The sequence below is a fragment of the Podarcis gaigeae genome (assembly GCF_964106915.1).
Source record: "Podarcis gaigeae genome assembly, chromosome: 9".
NCBI lineage: Eukaryota > Metazoa > Chordata > Lepidosauria > Squamata > Lacertidae > Podarcis > Podarcis gaigeae.
In genome coordinates this window covers 12,949,602-12,970,777 of record NC_139685.1, presented here as the reverse complement: position 1 = coordinate 12,970,777, position 21,176 = coordinate 12,949,602, and the positions used below count along the sequence as shown (strand labels likewise).

General features: G+C 44.1%; 1 protein-coding gene across 1 annotated transcript in view; it reads left to right on the top strand.

The window, feature by feature from the left end:
- The window catches only part of SEPSECS (Sep (O-phosphoserine) tRNA:Sec (selenocysteine) tRNA synthase), a 43,907-nt gene extending 23,161 nt beyond the window's left edge, over positions 1–20,746 (top strand). Inside the window, exons 7-11 of the mRNA XM_083755009.1 lie at positions 5,988–6,117; positions 6,239–6,330; positions 16,238–16,331; positions 16,934–17,024; positions 18,848–20,746. Of these exons, the coding sequence (XP_083611135.1) occupies positions 5,988–6,117; positions 6,239–6,330; positions 16,238–16,331; positions 16,934–17,024; positions 18,848–19,121 (681 nt within the window). The 3' untranslated portion in view covers positions 19,122–20,746. The remainder of the gene's footprint in view (positions 1–5,987; positions 6,118–6,238; positions 6,331–16,237; positions 16,332–16,933; positions 17,025–18,847) is intronic.
- The last annotated feature ends 430 nt before the right edge of the window (positions 20,747–21,176 follow it).

Below are 21,176 nucleotides of genomic sequence, written 5' to 3'. Positions count from 1 at the left end.
GTCATCCATTAGGGCGACTAAGGTTGACTCAGCCCCATGGCCAGGCCTGAACCTAGTTTGGAATGGATCTAAACAATCTGTGTCATCGAAGAATGCCTGCAGCTGCTCCTACCCCCCAGTCTTTTCCACGGCCTTCCCCAAGTAAAGGAGTATTGGCAGCTGGTCAATAGTTAATCCACTCCAAGGGGTACAGGGCTGGTTTATTCAGGAGAGGCTGTACCACCCCATCTCTTTCAAGGTAGCAGGTACAACACCCCCTTCCACAATGAAGCTGTAAGCACATTCTGATCCAACCCACTCTTCTAGAATTAGAAAGCCAGGGTAGACGGGCTCAGAGGACATGTAGCTGGGGATATAGCTGAAAGCCCCTTGTCCACGTCAGCTGACTGCATAAGGCAAAACCGATCCCACAACACATCACGGACGGTGGCATTGGATACTTCATCTGCGACTGTGACAACCGCCGAGTCAAGGTCACTCTGAAGTCAAGCAACTTTATCCTCAAAGTGTGCAGCCAGTTGGTCACAGCAAGTCCTCAAATGCTCTAGTAAGTAACTGTCTAAAATAACTCCACCAGTCGGCCACAGTGCAGGCTGCAAAATGAGTCTTCTACACTGCATGATTAGGTGCACTAACCAGGGTTTGTTTGGGTGCAGAGCAAGTCTTGCGCCACTTGAAGGCAGCCCTGATTAGGGAAGTTTTTAATATTTAATGCTGTATTGTTTTTAACACTCGATTGGAAGCCGCCCAGAGTGGCTGGGGAAACTCAGCCAGATGGGCGGGGTATAAATAATAATTATTATTATTATTATTATTATTATTATTATTATTATTATTATTAGCTTCATCCGGCTTGCTTCATATCCTGAAACTGCCTAGAATACCAAGGAGCCAATGTTCAGGAGCGATTGTGTCAACCGTATTTCATCTCACCATTCCATCGCAAAACCAGGGCTTCTACAGGATCATCATCTTTCTCCACTGGAAGACACCCTCCCCCCCCCAAGAATATTTGGGAATCCCCAGTTTCCTGAATCAGTCTCCTGGGGGATGGGGCATCTGAATGGGCCCCCACCCTTGCAGGGAGGAATTGCTGCTACCAGTCCAAGCTTTGTACATGCATGCATGCACCTGCAGTATGATGCTGGGGTGTGTGATGATAATAATACCGACATGAGAGATATTTTGTAAAGATATATGCATGTCTTAAAAGACTGAAAAGGTGCTATATAAATACTAGGTGTTTATTATTGTTGTTTAATAATGTGATTCCTGCGTATGAATTGGCATCCATCTAATTTTTCTAAACTGACGGGCAGCTCAGCCCACAAATAAGTTCACCCAATATTAAGGCCATTTTGAGCTCTCGGATATGGTTTTCCCAATTTGGGAGCTTTTGCCACCAGTACTTCTTCGTGCAAAATGACGTCACTGTTTGTGAAACTTCCTTTGTTGCAAAATTTGAGCTCCTTTAAATTGTTCAGCTGCTCAGATTTGCCGCTGTTGTCTCTATGTGATTGCGCTGATGTATAGGTTATGGATATGCAGCCAGAAGCAGCAGATTGAGTTAACACCTGCCCTTTAGCAGCATGTGATGGGGATCCCTGCTGAGGCAAGAGTCTTGTGCCCCTTTCCAACTGCCTATCTTGAGTATGAGTATAAATACTGTGGAACTTTTCTGCATCAGTAGTCCTTGTCTAGCCATCTGGCTAGCCAGTTTTCATAAGCTTTCTGCTTTATTGATCTCCCCCCTCCCTCCACTTGGGGGTGACCCCTATGTTAGGATAGGCCAGACTTCTTGGGATTTTAGGAATGTGGCTCAGATTGTTGCTGAAATCTGTTTGTTAAAAATATTTTAATGGCATACGTAGTTATGGAATCTGAACTTTTAAAAAGCTGCATTTGGAAAGATGCAATTCTTGGTGACAGCAGTCACGAAATTAAAAGACGCCCGCTTCTTGGGAGAAAAGCAATGACAAACATAGACAGCATCTTAAAAAGCAGAGAGACAGCCAACTAAGGACCGTATAGTTAAAGCTATGGTTTTCCCAGTAGTGATGTATGGAAGTGAGAGCTGGATCATAAAGAAGGCTGATTGCTGAAGAATTGATGCTTTTGCATTATGGTGCTGGAGGAGACTCTTGAGAGTCCCATGGACTGCAAGAAGATCAAACCTCTCCATTCTTAAGGAAATCAGCCCTGAGTGCTCACTGGAAGGACAGATCCTGAAGCTAAGGCTCCAGTACTTTGGCCACCTCATGAGAAGAGAAGACTCCCTGGAAAAGACCCTGATGTTGGGAAAGATGGAGGGTACAAGGAGAAGGGGACGACAGAGGACGAGATGGTTGGACAGTGTTCTCGAAGCTACCAGCATGAGTTTGACCAAACTGTGGGAGGCAGTGGAAGACAGGAGTGCCTGGCGTGCTCTGGTCCATGGCGTCACGAAGGGTCGGACACAACCAAACAACAACAACAACAATTCTTGTTCTGTGGCCGATAAAGGCATACGGCAAAACAAGGGATGCATCAAAATATTTTAAGTGGGGAATTCACCTTGGTGTGGGGTCTGTTTCCCTGTATCCCTTATGTCACAGCACCCATGACACCTTCCTTCCCTAACTGTTCAACATACAGTGATATTAACCTACTCCAGCTGCTGGCATTAGATTCTGTTGGATGAGAAAACAAGCTAGCACCAACACACGCAGAACAAAACTATAATTAATACCAACAAGATAAGGGTTGTGGGAATTTGCTTTGGGGTAGGCATGTACCCTCAGGGGTGGATCCTGATTTGCAAAACATGGTTTGGGGAGGGACGATCTTACGGCGGCTGCACCATATAGAACTGAGTGGGGTGGGGGGAATTTTGATGTGCCAAGCCAGAAAATTCCAGTGAGAAAGAATTATCTAATGAAAGAACTTGAAGATGAGAGACCTCTGTAACACAGACTTGTTATTAAATTGCCTGAGGAAGGTAAGAGCTGGCGCTGGGGAACCAGGTGGGGCTTGCGCCCACCCTATCTTTTTCCCCCTCAGGCCTTGAACGCCAGAAATGAGATGCATGTGAAGACAGTAGCATGGCAGACAATCAACAAGAAATAGGCCGGACAGTCACCACTCTTCCCATACTCACAAACATATTTTCAGAGCTGGCTGTAGCCAAATTAACATTTGTATTGTGGAAAGCTCCACTGTTACATAGGAACGCTGAGATCAAAATGTGAAAAACAATTTAACTTTCTACATCACCTGTAATGGAAATAATAAATCACTTCTAATGATAGCCTTGTCAAGAAAATACTGAGTAGCACAATTGGTCCATTAGTCCACTGGGTTGCACACTGCTTTCTGTTTTGCTCCTGTTTGTTTATGATTTATGTTAAGACATTCAAAGGGATCACTTTTACTTATATTTTTAAATGTTTTCTGCTTTGCATTGGGAAAACGGATCTGCTTTGCTGATGGGAGATGCACAATTTATAGTAAACGTGGGTTCTTGGGGTGGTAGTCAACTAAGTTGTACTCAGAGTTGACCTATTAAAATTAATATATAACTTAGTTGTGCTCATTAATCTCAATGGATCTACAGTGGTACCTTGGTTTGCATAAGTTTTGGATTACAAACACGGAAGTGCATGTCCCAGTTTGCAACCTTTTTTTTTTTGGATTACAACCCATATTTTTTTTTTTTTTGGATTATGACCTTTTTATTTTTTATTTTTGAGGCCCCATTGGTGAAAGCACGCCTTGGGTTACAACCTGTTTTGGTTTACAAACAGACCTCCAGAACGGATTATGGTTGTAAACCAAAGTACCACTGTACTCAAAATAGAGCTGAATGTCACTCTAAAGCTCAATCTAGGCAGGGTGGTAGTGTTGGTAGATGGTTGACCACACCTGGGAGATAAGTGTTCAAACCTTTTTGAATAGATTTCCACTCCTTGAGGGTCAAGTTCACAGACTGGAGGTGCTGTTAGATGCAGCCTGAATGGCTCTGTGTGCAATTCTATGTACAATTCAAAGGACTGGTTTTACCATAACCTATAAAGCCCTGTGTAGTTTGGGATCAACTCTGGGACAATGCATCCCCTGATGCTGTCTGAGATGGTCATTGTCTTGAGTTCTCCCACCAGATGAGGAGAAGGAGGTGGGGAACAAGAGAACAGGTCCTTTTCTGTGTTGGCACCCTGCTTGTGGAGCACACACCATCTGACTGCACACTTAGTGCCTATAATGGGTGGTGGGGGACGACATGTTTATCTGCACAGATGTTCTAATTTAGCATATGTTGTTCTGTTGTTTTATTCCTTGCGGATTTTAGGATCTTAGCTGGGTTATTTTATTCTGCTGCTGTTCTATCTTAGCATGTTTTCTATTCTTAAAATGCCAGCCGCCTCCTAAGTCTCCTTGGTTAGGTGGGCTAGAAATACGTTAATGTAAATACATCTTTCTGTTAAAAGACTCATGCTTCCTAAGCAGTTCAGCGTGAGAATGCAGATTAATTTAGTGATCCTCCAACTGTAAATTGAGATATGCATTTGTGATCTTACAGAAAGGTCTCTTAGTGAACAGGAATTTTGTGGCTAAAACCTCATGGCACGTTTTGGAAAAGAATGGTGTTGCAAGAGATCCATCCTGTGGTTTTAATCTCTATTGTTTAACATGGTTTTCCAAAACAGTTTTAACAAGGAACAAAGGAGTCCCTGTAAAGAAACCTGGGCACAATCTACCAGACACTTCTCCTGTATCAAGCTCCATTGACGTGAATGGGAATTGTGCAAGACCCTGATAAGAGACTTAGCTGCCTTTGGTTCTTTCCCTCCCTCAACTGTCACTGAGCAGGAGTCATTTTATCAGGATACTGCGGAGGCTGAGGAGGGAAGTAGGGCCATTCTCAGTGTCAGTTCAGTTCAGCTGACAACACACCATAGCTGTCAACCGTCCCTTATTTGGCAGGAAACTCCCTTATCCCAGCGCCATGTCCCTCTGCTGTCCCTTATTGATGATGTCCCTTAAATTTCCCGGGTTTCAAAGGAAGCAGCTCCTCTCCCTCCCTCCCCTCCCTGCCGGCCAGAGAGGAGGGAGGCTCCAACTGTGTTGCTTGGCTGCATTGCTCACCCAATAAAGAGTCTTAAGAACGACTGGGGGATGGAGCTTGCATGCCTTGTGCCAATCAAATCGGCTGCGTTGCCTGGGGACTCGCCTTTGCTCAGCGCTTCCCAGCGGAGAGGTGACAGTGGTTTTCCTTGCTGCATCCCCTTTGCCGGGTTGCTGCGCTGTGGGAACCACCGCTTGAGGCTTTGTTTGGCTGCTGGCTGGGCTTTCTGCCTTTGGCTCGGAGGGGCTCAGAAGCCGAACATACCTGTGCTTGGAAAATCCCTTATTTTGGCTGCTGATCCCTTATTTCCAAGGCTGCTGGTCCCTTATTTTCAAATCTGCAAGTTGACAGCTATGCAACACACTTATTTTTGGCTCCTCCTCTCCCAGAACTATTTCCCTTCGAACAGGTCATTCTAAAAAACTTCAAGACGTTTAAGAACAAATGCCTGAGTTTCCTTTCTTTCCTCCTCCTTCCCTATCTCTTTTTCTTTTGGAGGCAGACTGTCGATTTTAGTGAGCTGTCTGGGAGCCTTTGCAGCTAAAGAGTTGCTTTAAATAAATATGTACCAAGAAGGACTGACAATTCTAATTTTCCTGGTAGGCTGTACTGATGGTTAGTGCCTTTGACTAATACTTTGTTCATCCGCCTACTGAGTTTATTTATCTTTTAATTAGCCGGCAATAGAGAACCATAAAACAAATACAAAACCGATCAAAGACATCAGAAACAAAAGCAATTATCGTAGCAACAGTAAAAATACAAAAAGCAGTAGATATAAAATAAGCTAAAACTGGATTTTTTGAAGACCAGCTCCTTGTTTAATCACATATAATAAGGATCGGTCCCGTTGGTTCTCATCTTGGTTCTGTGTATGTCTTTTTAGGGAGCACGAAGAGGTCGAATTGATGCGTTTGTGCAAAGTTTGGACAAAAACTTCATGGTTCCAGTAGGTGGTGCTATCATTGCTGGCTTCAGTGACTCCTTCATACAGGAGATCAGCAAAATGTACCCAGGTATATAGTTTTTAAATGGATTTTTCTTCAGGAAACAACCCTGAAAGAAACTCAAATAGCTTATTCTCCCCAATGAGAAAAGAAATGATTTATATCTTGTTTCTCTCTTCCCCACCCCCAGGAAGAGCATCGGCCTCTCCTTCATTAGATCTTCTCATTACATTGCTGACCTTGGGCACAAAGGGGTATCAACAGCTGCTAAAAGAAAGAAAGGTAATATTTCAAAATTAACTGATGGCAAATTACATCTTAAGTTGTAATAAACATGTAACAAATATTTTTGGAGCCTCAGCTGCAATAGGCACATGAAGCTTTCTTGTTTGGCCTGTAGCTAGGTCTTTGTTGTTGTTTTTAAATGGGCTGACAACCAGGGCTCTGTTTTCTCAGTACCTTGGATCCTGAACACCTTGCGAGTCGAAAGTTTTGGCTCCTGAACGCCGCCAATCAGAAGCCACACCTTGGTTTCTGAATATTTAGGAAGTCGAATGGACTTCCGGAACGGATTCCGTTCGACTTCCGAGGTACCACTGGATGTGCCATATTTCCACAGTGGGCTGGTATGCATGCAAAGTTTATCCATAGTTCAGCAGTACAGTGGTACCTCGGGTTACAGACGCTTCAGGTTACAGACTCCACTAACCCAGAAATAGTACTTCGGGTTAAGAACTTTGCATCAGGATGAGAACAGAGATCGGGCAGCAGCAGCAGCAGGAGGCCCCATTAGCTAAAGTGGTGCTTCAGGTTAAGAACAGTTTCAGGTTAAGAACAGACCTCCAGAACGAATTAAGTTCTTAACCTGAGGTACCACTGTATATGGATGAGTCTCAGTGAGGCTGGGGCACTCCCCCCCCCCTCTTCTTGCTTTGTCCCATGTACAAACCATGAATGCTCAAACCAGGAATCTTGACTTACAACAAACAATGGTAACTTGCCAATCAAACCAACTTCAGATCATGGGTTATGAAAGAAACTCAAATAGCTTATTCTCCCCAATCAGAAAAGAAATGATTTATATTTTATTTCTCTCTTCCCTACCCCAGGAAGAGCATCGGCCTCTCCTTCAGCTTCTTTAGCAAACAGTTGTTTGTTCTAAACCAAGATTCCTTGTTCACAAATAGCACTAAGCTGAGATTCTTTGAAACTAAAGTTAACTTAGTTGAAGTCTAGGGCTGGGTGGTATCTGGTTTTCAACACTGCACTATATCACCAGCTAAACATTGTGATATACCAATGTATAACGATGTCTGAAATCAGGATGGAGCTATGTAGAGGCATTGGCTGGCTTCACTGTTATTCTCGCATCATGATTTTTGCTCTTGTGATTCGCTGGCCCCTGCAGGAGGCAGGGGAGAGCTGAGCTGGCAGAGTTAACGGGGGCTGCAAAAACCGAGAAAAGCATTGGCTGGCTTTCCGGTTTTTCCCACGTTGTGATTTTAGCATAGCACACAAACACACATACACATCATGATTCAGGTTATATTGCCAGGTCAAAAATTATGAAACAGAAATTATATGGACTTCAAAACGGTTTGGGACGATATATCACCCTGCCCTTCTGAAGTCTCCCATGAGAGCCTGGAGCTTTGCTCAGCCTTGCGCATGTAGTTCTAAGTCATGGTTTAGCATTACATTCTGACCAACCTGGTGCCTTCCATCCTGGAAGCTGCAGGTTGGTCCGCATGAGTCACAACCTTTAAAGCCCTATATGGCCTAGGACCCTCGTACCTACAGGACCGCCTCTCCTGGTATGTCCCACGGAGGATCTTACGGTCTTCAGATAAAAACATCTTGGAGTTCCTGGGCCACAGGGAGGTTAGGCTGGCCTCGACCAGAGCCTGGGCTTATTCAGCTGTGGCCCCAATCTGGTGGAACGCTCTGTCACAAGAGACTAGGGCCCTGCGGGACTTGACATCTTTCCGCAGGGCCTGCAAGACAGAGCTGTTCCACCAGGCCTTTGGCCGAGGCACAGTCTGACCCCCTCCTTTGGTAATCCTCATAGAACGCTAGCCCAACGGTTTCCATTAATTTGATTCTGAATTGATTTTAGAATAAATTGATTTTAGAATGTATTTCAATTAATTGATTGTGATTTTATGTAAACTGTGTTACTTTTACTGTTGTTAGCCGCTCTGAGCCCGGCTTCGGCTGGGGAGGGCGGGATATAAATAATTTTTTTTGTATTATTATTATTATTATCATTAAGGCTCTGTGTGCAGTGGTGGTCCTGCCACTGCATTGAGCCCTTCCATTCTGTCTGGGGTTTGAATTATGGTCTTAGACTATAATAGCTAAAACATACCCAAGACCACCCAATAAGATTTTTCTGATAATCGGATTACCTAACCCTCTAATTTCAAATTTGCAAGTATATTTTTCCCACGCTTGCCTTGATTTGCTGTCACCCTGGTTTATCTGCATTAAGTGCCTGGCTGCAACCTCAAATGAAACTGTGTGCTGGGTCTACGTGATGAGACCGTTGGGAAAAGAGAGCTGGATGTTAATGCAGCATGTAGTGGACATGTCTCGGTCACAACATGTTTGGGGAATGGGACCTGGCATCAAAAACTGCAAGCAACCACCCAGCACTTCCCTGCCAGAAATGATGAGAGTAATTCAGGAACATCCCTGCAAACCACCACCAAGTCTTGCAGTTGAGATGCCATCACCTTGTGATAAATGAGGCTGCAACAAGGCCTAATAAGATCAATAGGGGATGATTTCCCTTATTGATTCCTAGCTAAAAATAATCCAACAGGTCCACAAGCACAGTCTCAGTGCAACAACCAGCCCTGCGCAGGGGGGAAAGAACTGTGAGTGTCGTGATGCACTTGAAGTTGCAGAGGGACTATTTGGTCAACAACCCATTAATCACACCACAATATCTTTAAACTCTAGGAAACACAAAAACGACAATTGGAAGTACAGTTTTAATTTGGCATTCCTTCTATGTGTCTCGTTCATAATAGAATCTCCTAAATTTGTTCCTAACTTTGTAAAATTACTAAGACGAGACCCAGCTATATGCGTGTCGCTGCCCTTTCTTGAACTGCAACACTTCAGAGAGTGTGTTTGTATGTGGGAGAGGGTGCTTAATAGAGTGGTTCTCAAGCATTGGGGGTTTTTTAAAGGGTCTGTTCTGGGAGTATTTGTAGGCTAACAAAACTTGGGACATCAAAATGCAACTGGGACCTAGAGGAAGAAGAAGAAAACAAAATGGTAGCCAAATTATATTTGCAAGGTTTCCTCTGCTTTAACTGAAATGCATTTGTGGAAATCTGACTAGTCTCTAATAATTGACCTGAATTGGCAGTACATCAACAAATACGGTATCATTGCTTTCCCCCACTTTAGCGTGATGTGAGAGATCTTCTGATTTGCTGATGTAAGGGATTCTTGACAAATGCATGTTACTTCAGTTCTCGCATCTCTGAACTCTTGAATATTTAATATATTATTTTATTGTTTTGCAAGCTTAGAGCTATTCTCGTGTTAGGCAGAAACAAAGTGACTCGCTGCTACCTAAAATAGAAGCCTCTCTAATTCATGCCTAAGACGCCTGTGCTGTTGTGCGGTTGCTTTGTGTAAGCAAAACAAAAAAATTCCAACCTGTGGCCTGCAGACAAATGGTTGAACGTGACATGTGGTGCTGCCTCCTCATTTTCTGCTGCAATAAGAATGTCAAGATATACTGTGTCTAGGTCGGTAGTTTCTTAGCAGTGCATGTCACAAGATATACCATATTTTTTGCTCTATAAGACTCACTTTTCCCCTCCTAAAAAGTAAGGGGAAATGTGTGTGCGTCTTATGGAGCGAATGCAGGCTGCGCAGCTATCCCAGAAGCCAGAACAGCAAGAGGGATTGCTGCTTTCACTGCACAGCGATCCCTCTTGCTGTTCTGGCTTCTGAGATGCAGAATATTTTTTTTCTTGTTTTCCTCCTCCAAAAACTAGGTGCGTCTTGTGGTCTGGTGCGTCTTATAGAGCGAAAAATACGGTAAATAATATAAGTGCCATGTGAATCTAGAGGACCCCACATGCATGCATATACAAAGGAAGCCACTCTCTACATCACTGCATGATTCACTGCTTTGATCTTAACTCCTCCCAAAGTGTGTGTGTGTGTGTGTGTGTGTGTGTGTGTGTGTTGGGATGTGAGGAAAGCTGATGTCAATTCTGCTGTGACCGCATCAGATGGGATGGGATCTGTCAGTCACTCCTGCTGAAAACGCATGGCAGATTTCGCCACCATACTCAAGAGGAGGCTGCCTATTTCTTCTCTGCATGAGTCATTGTACAGAGTTTGCTTCCTTCGAGCCAGGAGGCCGAGGCAGATCAGTGACTCGTGTTGAAGAAGCAGGGAGGGAAAGCTCCTGCAAGGGCAATATGTTCTTACTCTTACATGTTAAAGGTAGTCGGAGAAGAGGGAAATATACCCAATCTTTAATACAGAAATGTTGAGACTAGTCTGGCCAGAAATTTGAGGCGCAGCAGTCTAGGTACCAGCAGGAACATCTAATTTGTAATTGTTCTAGTAAAGTCCCATAGTGGCACCTTGGCATAAAATTAAGTGAAATTCCTAATGATTCTTCACAAATATACTATTAAAAATGAAAACAATTGTACTGTTCCAATCCACATACACACAGGTTTCTATACTTCTATAAAGCTGAGGGTTAGATTCATAGTGTCAGTGCTTAGGGTTTTATTGAATGTAGAGCTGTGGCTAAGGTTCTGTCGGCATAAGGATTTTGCTTGTTCAATGAACCTTTCTACTCACACCATCCCAAAAAACTATTCTGTTCTGGTGTTTTCTCAAACCTTCCAAAGAATATCTGGGGACAGCATAGAGTGCACTTGAAGAGAGGAGGAAGAAAGGATCATTTTGAATTGCCTGGAACCACAAATAATTTGGCTTTGGTAGATGACAAAGCTCAATGAAGACCATGTATTAAATGATTAATATGTCACTCATTTGTTATTGCTTTAGTTAATATAACGAATAAAGAATTAGATGCTAACAATTTTGTTGAAGAAGCAAGTCTAAGCAACTCAACCATATATTTTCACTGAAACAGTAGTTCTGCTCCATAAGCATTATTTTCTAAATGTTGTGAATCAGTTTCTTGTTTCAGATTTGTTGTAGAAATAAGAACTATCACCTTGCTTTTCTTTAGTGTACTTTGAATGTGTGTGTTCCTGAATGGTAAAATTTAATAGTGGTGGTTTATTGCCTTTTGCTCTGTGAAAGCTGAGGCACAGCTATTATGTTCTCAGCAGGAGCTATTTATAGCTTGACATTGAGTGCTCTTTTCTATATTGGTTCCACTACACCTACTCAAAAAAAGAAGCCAGGCTATTAAAAAAAAAATCAGAATAATTTTCTCCCTTTTCTTGCCTTATCCTCATGTCAAATCTTATTGCAGGTTATTTGAGCTCACATCAATAAAGAGCCTAGCCAGTGTCTTGCAGAGGGAAGGTTAATCTCTGCAGCAGAACCTGATAGCTCGGCCCAGATTCCTCCTCCCTCTGCATGACGCAAAGGAACATGTTTCATGCTCTCCACCTCCGTGAGCGATAAATGGGTCCATGACAGCCTATTGCAAGGCCAGAGAAAGTACTGGAGGCTTTCAGTGCTTTTGTAATACTGTTGACAAATAAACAGGCTGCCTAGGGGCTAGGGAGTGTTTGCCCTAAGGCAGCATCCATCCCCTAAAATGGCAATCTATCCTTCTCCCATCCTAGTTATAACCACCCATTAAGCTCCACTACTGAACATATAGTTGAATGCAGGTATTGCTAGCCCACCTAGCCTTACCTACTGTACTGTACTGCCTATCTTAGTAGTTTCATGCAACTCTTGTGCAATGGAGGAGCTGTGTAGTGCTTTTCGGCAGGCTTTTCTATCAGTAATCTGTCTTGTCTGGTTGAGATGACGCAGGATCCAAACTCCCCACTTGTCTGTGTGGAATAGTCCTTTCACACCTGCACAGGTGGAGAAAGATCATTTCCTTCCAGCAGCCACTATTATGGTAATGGTGGGGCGATACTTGAAAAGGAAGCAGAAAATACCCTATGGGTAAAAGTAAGGCGCCTATGCATTGCACTTTGGATTCCAACCATTCATTTGCTGGGCGTTTTTTTTCAAGCTCCACTTAAGATTTTGGAAAGTCTAGTTAGATGAAACACTAAACCATGTCCACTATTAAGCTCGAGTGAATGATTACAGATGAAAGAAAAAGAAAACCTCACATGTCTAGGGAATTTCCATTCACACAAATCAAGCACAGGCCAAACAGCACTGCTCCAGAAGCTTACTATATATTAAAATGTATGCCACTTTATGGAACCTTCAGGCCCCATAAAGCAGTATACAATTATATTAAAAAATGGAACAAGCGCACCATAATTAAAAGGATCAGTACAATTAAACTGCAATCAGCAGAAAAGCCGCATGACATGTAACCATGCAGAGAAAACAAGTTAATTTAGACCAGTGCTTTTTTTCTTGGGGGGGGGGACGCAGGGGTACACATACCCCTAAACATTTTGTAAATCTAAGTTTGGCCTCATTGAGGGGCAGTATTTCAAAGAGTAGGAAAATTAGAGTACCCCTAAACATTTTTTTTAGGAAAAAAGCACTGATTTAGACTAGAGGCCCACCTGTCTTGAAAAGGTTAGTGGCAAAGAGGTTAGACCTGCCTCTCAAGGGATCAATTTCCAGAATCTAAGGGTCACAAAAGCAAAGGCACTTACCTGCTACCCAGAGTTTAGATCGTGGGTAGGCAAACTAAGGCCTGGGGGCTGGATTCCGCCAAATCGCCTTCTGAATCCGGCCCGTGGACAGTCTGGGAATCAGTGTGTTTTTACATGAATAGAATGTGCCCTTTTATTTAAAATGAATCTCTGGGTTATTTGTGGGGCCTGCCTGGTGTTTTTACATGAATAGAATGTGCCCTTTTATTTAAAATGCATCTCTGGGTTATTTGTGGGGCCTGCCTGGTGTTTTTACATGAATAGAATGTGTCCTTTTATTTAAAATGCATCTCTGGGTTATTTGTGGCCTGCTTGGTGTTTTTACATGAGTAAAAGATGTGCTTTTATTTAGAATGCATCTCTGGGTTATTTGTGGGACAAAGGAATTCGTGTTTTGTTTTGTTTTTCCAAAATAGTGTCTGGCTCCCCACAAGGTCTGAGGGGCAGTGGACCAGCCCAGTGGCGTAGCGTGGGTTGTCAGCACCCGGGGCAAGGCAAGTAATTTGCGCCCCCTAACCCCTGGATTTTAGCACTCGAGTGCGAGCGCGCGCCCCCAGATGTTGCGGCCGGCCCCCTTGCACCCCCCCACGTTATGCCATTGGGGCTGGGGGCGAGTGAAGGAACCAAGGACCCCCCCCCTTAAGGCTCAGCAGGAATTTATTAAATTTATTATTTGCGGGGCCCCCGCGGGCCGAGGCAGCCGAAGCCCCCTCCCCTCGGGCGCTTCCCCGCCCCCTCCTCTCCTTGGGCGCTCCGAGGCGCTCCAGATCCGGGCTTGGCGAGCGTCTCTCCTCCCCCCGGCCTGGTCTGGGGGCTTCCAGCCGCGCTCCGTCCTCGCCCGCCGCCCCCGCCCCCCCTCCCCCCCCCGCGGCTGAGACTTGCGCTGAGAGCCGGAGCCAGCGGCGCCCCCTTCCGCCGGGAGACCCTCGCCCGCCCGCCGGCTTCCTCTCGGAGGGTTTTGGGGAGCGCAGGGCGCGGCGAGGCCCCTCGGAGCTCTCCTCCCTCCCAGTCGGCAGAAGCAGCCGCCGCCTGTGGCTGGGCCGAGGGGATGGCGTCGGCGTCGGGGTGTGGAGGCTGCCCGTGCCCGGCCAGGCGTTGGTGGCGGCGTCGGCGCTGCTGCAGCGGCTGCTCCTCCTGCGAGCAGTGAGTGGAGCGCAGCGGCGGCGGCGGGAGGCGCGCGCGCGCTAGGGCGCAAGGCTGGCGGTGGCGGCGGGGAGCCCGGCGGAGGAAGGAACTTGTCCCTTCCCTCTGGACTTGCGCCCCCCCAGCTGTTGCGCCCGGTGCGGCCGGCACCCCTGGCACCCCCCACGCTACGCCACTGGACCAGCCCCCTGCTGAAAAAGTTTGCTGACCCCTGCACTAAACCATTATGAACATGCACCAGGCACAAGACTCTGGCTCTCTAATCTTGGCATATGGGGAAAGGAGGAAGGCAAAGAGAAAACATTGGATTCCGGTTTGTGGTCCATTGGTTTGCCACTTCATCTAGATAGGCAAACTTTGCCACAGAAAGCGATTAGAAGTTTCTAATCTTGGCACGAAAAAGGAATGGAAAGGGGAGGCGGATGTAGGTGACCCCAAAGCTCATTCTCATACTGCCAAACCATGGCTTCTCCGTACATCAGAGTAGCATATGGTTCTGTTCTAACAAAGCGTCAGCAAAATGCTCCTGAAAATAACTCACTCAACATGTCTACTCACTTGAACTGTGTAACTTGGGACACACACATACATTTGAGAGATCTGTTTTCTTTTGTGTGAAAACTGCAATTTGTGAATATCTCTGGGTTACTGGTTGTTGAAATCCATACTCGGTTGTACTCGTTTAAGAGCTGTGGATATGCCACACATTTTGGAGCTAACTCCCCCCCCCCCCAAAAAAAAAAACACTGCTGATCTAGCATAAAGCATTGTTTTACTTGGCTTTTTAATCTAATCTCTTCATTTCCCCGATTGGAAATTTAGCTGGCATTTTAGTGCTTAAGTTGTTCAATACTCTTCTAGTATGATAAGATCCTTTTGTGTCTTGAGTTAAATATAGCACTTGCAATGTAGAAAAATCAATGGAATTCGGTTACATTTCTCTTAAGTAAAACTTGTGTTTGGAGTCCTTGTAAATTCTCCACAGAGTAGCCAGATTTTCTAATAGAGGTTAGATATGGATTTGGCCTCACAAAAACTATTGCCGAATACATGGCACTACTAATTTATTGTATGGTAAACTGCTTAGTTAGCTGCTTGTAGGATCTAGACGCGTATTAAAATGGGGGGGGGAATAATTCTGAAAGGCATATCATTTAATAAATCACGGGTGTTTACTGTTTCGTTCCCCCTTGTTTCACCATGTCACTTCAGTCAGCCAGCCACAATTAATTAATAGCTTTAACGTCCTGGTTTTAAATTAGCTGGTTTTACTGCTGCGAAAAGCTCCTAAAAGCTCAGCTCTGAAAGCTCCTTTGTTTGGGCTTCCTTGTAGTAGTCTTGCTTGGGGGATTAGCCAAGGGGTGAAGATTTCTGCCAAATCCACTATCCATGACGTGTATATTGTTCCTTGGCTTTTGTGAGGAGTCGGACATGGGTTGCTCTTCAGTCCTCATAATGTTGGATCTGTGAGAGGTGGCTGGTCTAATCCCTGCCTCCGAAACTTTTCCTGCCACTACACTGTCTGAGAAATTAATTTGATTTGAACTCAGGGCTCATCCAGACTTCATTTTGTGCTGTGTTTCTGGGCACAGGTCTGTGTCCTGGTGGTTTTTTTCCCTTTTCTTGTCCTGGTGCTTTCCCCAGGAAAATCTGTGTTTTGCTGCTAAATCGGAGCAAACAGCAATTGGATTTTCTGCCATTTGCTCTGATTCAGTAGTAAAACACAGATTTGCCAGGGGGGGAAAGCACCTACTTTGGGATACAAGCTTTATCTGGGACCAACTAAGTTTCCCTGGTCTTTGGTTACATCCTTCCAGCTGGTCCCTGTAAAATAATAACAATTTAATAATTTATTATTTATACCCCGCCCATCTGGCTGAGTTTCCCCAGCCACTCTGGGCGGCTCCCAATCGAGTGTTAAAAATAATACAGCATTAAATATTTAAAACTAATAATAATAATAATAATAATAATAATAATAATAATAATAATTCCTGTAAAAGGATGCAGGAAGACACTGCTCTTGGGTTTCCTCAATGCCGTTTGATTAGCCAGCAGCGCCTGGTCTTTGCTGACCTCAAACCTGCATGCTGCTGCTTTTGTTTTAATGGATTAATCTAAATATTAAGTAGGAAATACTTGGTGGCAAACTTGAAGACACAAATTTCCGGTGAAGAATAGCAAAAAAGGAACTAAAAGCAGTTGATCCCCTTCTCTCCCCCTAGGAAATGTTTTCCTACCTTTCGGAGAATGTGAAGAAATTAGCGGAAGCTTACAACGAGAGACTGCTGGAAACACCTCACAACCCCATCTCCTTAGGTAATTAGGGTGGTGTGGGATGGTTGCATCTGCAGAGAAGAATAGATATCTGTGCTGTAATAAAGCAGAGGGTGATTATATCGTGGCAAATGTGGTTTGTGACTTTTACTTCTGAACTGTCCAGGGAAGGATTTGTTGTTGTTAATGGGAATTACAGTGATACCTCGGGTTACAGATGCTTCAGGTTACAGAATCCACTAACCTAGAAATAGTACCTCAGGTTAAGAACTTTGCTTCAGGATGAAAACAGAAATCGTGCTCCAGCAGTGCGGCGGCAGTGGGAGGCCCCATTAGCTAAAGTGGTACCTCAGGTTAAGAACAGTTTCAGGTTAAGAACGGACCTCCGGAACAAATTAAGTTCTTAACTTGAGGTACCACTGTATAGAAATGTTTAAAATAAATAAATAGGCTGATTCACCCCCCCCCCATATGAATGGGACGCTTAGGCATCCCTCTCTCTCTCTCTCTCTCTCTCTCTCTCTCTCTCTCTCTCACACACACACACACACACACACACACACTTTTCCAAAACTTTCTACTAATGTTTGCTGTAGAAAGGAATTATTATAAATCACAGTAACCTTGTTAACTTGTATTTTCAGCTATGTCACTCAGAGAGCTAGATAAACAAAGTGGGGCAGCTGTCACGCAGCTTGGATCTATGCTTTTCACCAGACAAGTGTCTGGCGCAAGGTAAGTACTTCCATTAACGTCTCAGATTCAAAAACGCATTGAAGCAAATTTTCTGGGCGCAAGCCGCACTTCAGTTGGAGCCAGTTTCAAAATTGACCCAAAAGATATGCAGAGCTTGGCAGGACAGAGCTTGCATGCAACTTGGTTCTGTGCATGTTTACTCTGAAGCAAATCCCACTGATTTCAGTGGCACTCGCTCCCAGGTGAGGGCAGCTGGAACCCAAACCTCCCTTATGTGGGGCGTTGGTAGTATCCTGCCTGCAAAAAGTCGCAAAGTGTGGCATTCCAAGGGCAGGGCTGAGCTGGCCCTGGATCAGCTGGATCCCAAGTTGGTCTCACAGCCAATGACTGCCAGCATTGGTGGTTGAGAGTCTGGATTGGGCCCTTAGTAGGTTTGCTTTCCTTTTATTGCCGTTTAGTCGTGTCCGACTCTTTGTGACCCCATGGACCAGAGCACGCCAGGCACTCCTGTCTTCTACTGCCTCCCGCAGTTTGGTCAAACTCATGCTGGTAGCTTCGAGAACACTGTCCAACCATCTCATCCTCTGTCGTCCCCTTCTCCTTGTGCCCTTCTTCTTTATGGTCCAGCTCTCACTTCCATACATCACTACTGGGAAAACCATAGCTTTAACTATACGGACTTTTGTTGGCAAGGTGATGTCTCTGCTTTTTAAGATGCTATCTAGGTTTGTCATTGCTTTTCTCCCAAGAAGCAGGCGTCTTTTAATTTGGTACTGCTGTCACCATCTGCAGTGATCACGGAGCCCAAGAAAGTAAAATCTCTCACTGCCTCCATTTCTTTCCCTTCTATTTGCCAGGAGGTGATGGGCCCAGTGGCCATGATCTTCGTTTTTTTGATGTTGAGCTTCAGACCATATTTTGCACTCTCCTCTTTCACCCTCATTGAAAGGTTCTTTAATTTCTCCTCAGTTTCTGCCATCAAGGGTGTGTCATCTGCATATCTGAGGTTGTTGATATTTCTTCCGGCAATCTTAATTCCGGCTTGGGATTCATCAAGCCCAGCCTTTTGCATGATGAATTCTGCATATAAGTTAAATAAGCAGGGAGACAATATACAGTCTTGTCCTACTCCTTTCCCAATTTTGAACCAATCAGTTGTTCCATATCCAGTTCTAACTGTAGGTTCTTGGCCCACATAGAGATTTCTCAGGAGACAGATGAGGTGAACTTTAAGAACTTGCCATAGTTTGTTATGGTCGACACAGTCAAATGCTTTTGTGTAGTCAATGAAGCAGACGTAGATGTCTTTCTGGAACTCTCTAGCTTTCTCCATAATCCAGCGCATGTTTGCAATTTGGTCTTCTGGTTCCTCTGGCCCTTCGAAATCCAGCTTGCACTTCTGGGAGTTCTTGGTCCACATACTGCTTGAGCCTGCCTTGTAGAATTTTAAGCATAACCTTGCTAGCATGTGAAATGTGTGCAATTGTGCAGTAGTTGGAGCATTCTTTGGCACTGCCCTTCTTTGGAATTGGGATGTAGACTGATCTTCTCCAATCCTCTGGCCACTGCTGAGTTTTCCAAATTTGCTGGCATATTGAGTGTAGCACCTTAACAGCATCCTCTTTTAAAATTTTAAATAGTTCAGCTGGAATACCATCACTTCCACTGGCCTTGTTATTAGCAGTGCTTTCTAAGGCCCATTTGACTTCACTTTCCAGGATGTCTGGCTCAGGATGTCTGGCTCTTTCCTTTAAGTCACCATAATTACCCCTGAAAAGTTCAACAAGTTAGGTTGTTCTGTGTTTTATTTCTAGGTGTATTTCTGTATGTAACTTTTTTTCCTTTTCCCCCTCCCCTTTCAGGGTTGTTCCCCTTGGGTCTCAGCAAACGGTGAGTGGTTACACTTTCAAAGGCTTCATGGCCCATACAAACAAATACCACTGTGCCTATCTCAATGCTGCTTCAGCTATTGGAATGACGAAAGAAGATGTTGATGTGTTCTTGAAAAGACTTGATAAGTGCTTGAAGGCTCTAAGCAAAGGGAAGAACGATGAAAAAGGTTCCCCAGCACTGAATGAAGAAGTGGCCTCCGGTATGGAAAAGTGCAATTTAGTCGAAGAAGATGACCGAAAATAGCTTAAGGAAGATTCTTCCCAACTTAGGATGTTCAGCATTTATATCAGGGCCATGTCATGCAACCTTGCAGTACAATTAATGGGGGGGGGGGGGAATAACCAAAATGTTAAGTGATGCAGGACACATTCCTGTGATGCATTAATTCCATTTAAATGAATGGGAGGTGTTCAAGTGTGCCATTGGTGCTGTTATGCAGCTCCCATTCATTTCAGTGGGTCTTGCACTTTCCTTTTTATGTTTACACATTCACATTCCCTTGTGAATGATAAATATTGGAGCGTGGCTTTATTTTCACCTAAGAAACCAGTTCTTTGGTTAGGGAGTTTTCCTTTCTGTATAACACAGGTTATTCAGTGAAAACAGGTTATTCTCTACCTTACGAGCTCCATTTTGCATGTGAGTGAAAACGGAAAGGGATTTTATTTTTAATTCATCCATAGTCCAGTAGGCTTTGCCTTTTTTTTACTCAACAGACCTCTTACAGATGGAAGCTTTATGGGTTCCCCTGTGATGGTGCCTTGTGTTCTGTTTTAGAGTTTAGGAGAAGCCAACATGATGTACAAAGATTGTTGGACTCCCAACTTAGATCAGCCACAGCCAGCATAGTCAATGGTCAGGGACATGGGAGTTGTACAACAACATCTGGAGGATGCCATATTTACTACCACTGCTGTAGTGCCTCGAAAGGGGGACCATTTCTCTCCTGAGCTGATTTTAATATGTTATTATGCATTGCTGCTTTTCGGGTATTGGATTCCATATTATGACAGTAACACCAAAACGCAATTCTGAAGTCCAGAGTTATCGTCAGAGTCAGCTAGCATGCCTTCCACTTCTGGGTTGGCCCCTAGCATTGTAGCACTGCCTACGGTCAGCGAATTTAGAAGGTTATCTCAAGTGGTGTGAGATTCAGGCAGAAGGAAATGGTAGCCATGGAAGTTGGGTATAAATCTACCCTTTATGTGCTAAAGAATACATGGCAGTAGCTATTCTTGCTTGTAATCGTGTAACAGTATACTACGACTGTAGTATATGTGTGATTGCCATTTATGCATAACGGAGCCAGGATACTCAGTGACTGATTCATAACTGTTGCAGCAACAGTACTGAGTTATTGTGCTATTGGCACGTGGGGTGCAATGTTTGTTTCTTGTTCTCTTGTGTCGGAAAAAGTCGTCTAGATAACATTTATGTGTTACGCATCTGTATTTTGCGGTCTGGGCATTCAAACTTGGTTATATGGGATGTTATGACATACATAACTACACTCTACCTTATTTGCTGCAACTTTCCTGTTCCATTTTCACTCACACAGCACCCTTAGGTGAGTTTTAAAGTGAAGCATCAACTTTATTATAAGGGAAGCAAGGTAAAAGATGGTGTAGTTCTGCCAGTGAGAACAAGACAACTTCAAAGGTCGCCCACGCACAAGACTCAATACAAGGTTATTATGCATGCTGCAGAACCTCTGAATTCTTTAGACTTAAGAGCTTTAATTCAAATAATTGAGTTTGATTTGTAACGGGTTGCTGTAGACATAAGTAATTACTATCAGTGGATGTTCTCAGGTAAATTTAGGTGGGCGCTCTGGCCATCTTAATTGAATAAATTATAAGTTTTTCCTTTTTTTTTGTGGTGAATGTTTTCTACCCCTCACCTTGCCACCCACCAAAACTCACTTTTTCCCAATTTGTGTATCATTTGTGAAAGGATGACTCAAAAGTCCTCTTCATTTATGGGTCACCATTTCAATTGAGAATCCCGTGCTTAGGGCTGGTGTGCAGCTTTTATGGTAATGTGATAGCTCTTTTATATAAAGTCTCCCACGAGGCAGCTTTCACCATCGTGGAAGCTGATGACATTATGTGACAGCTCACGCTAATTGTGCAATTTTCTTAAGTAGGCAAATTCCCTTTAAAGCTATGAGCATTTAGGAACTTCAAGCTTCCCTGCTATTTATATATTCATTTATTAGAGTTATATTCCACCTTTCCATCGGGCAGCTCAAGGAAGTGTACATGGTTCTGCTCTTCCTCATTTCATCTCCACAACAAC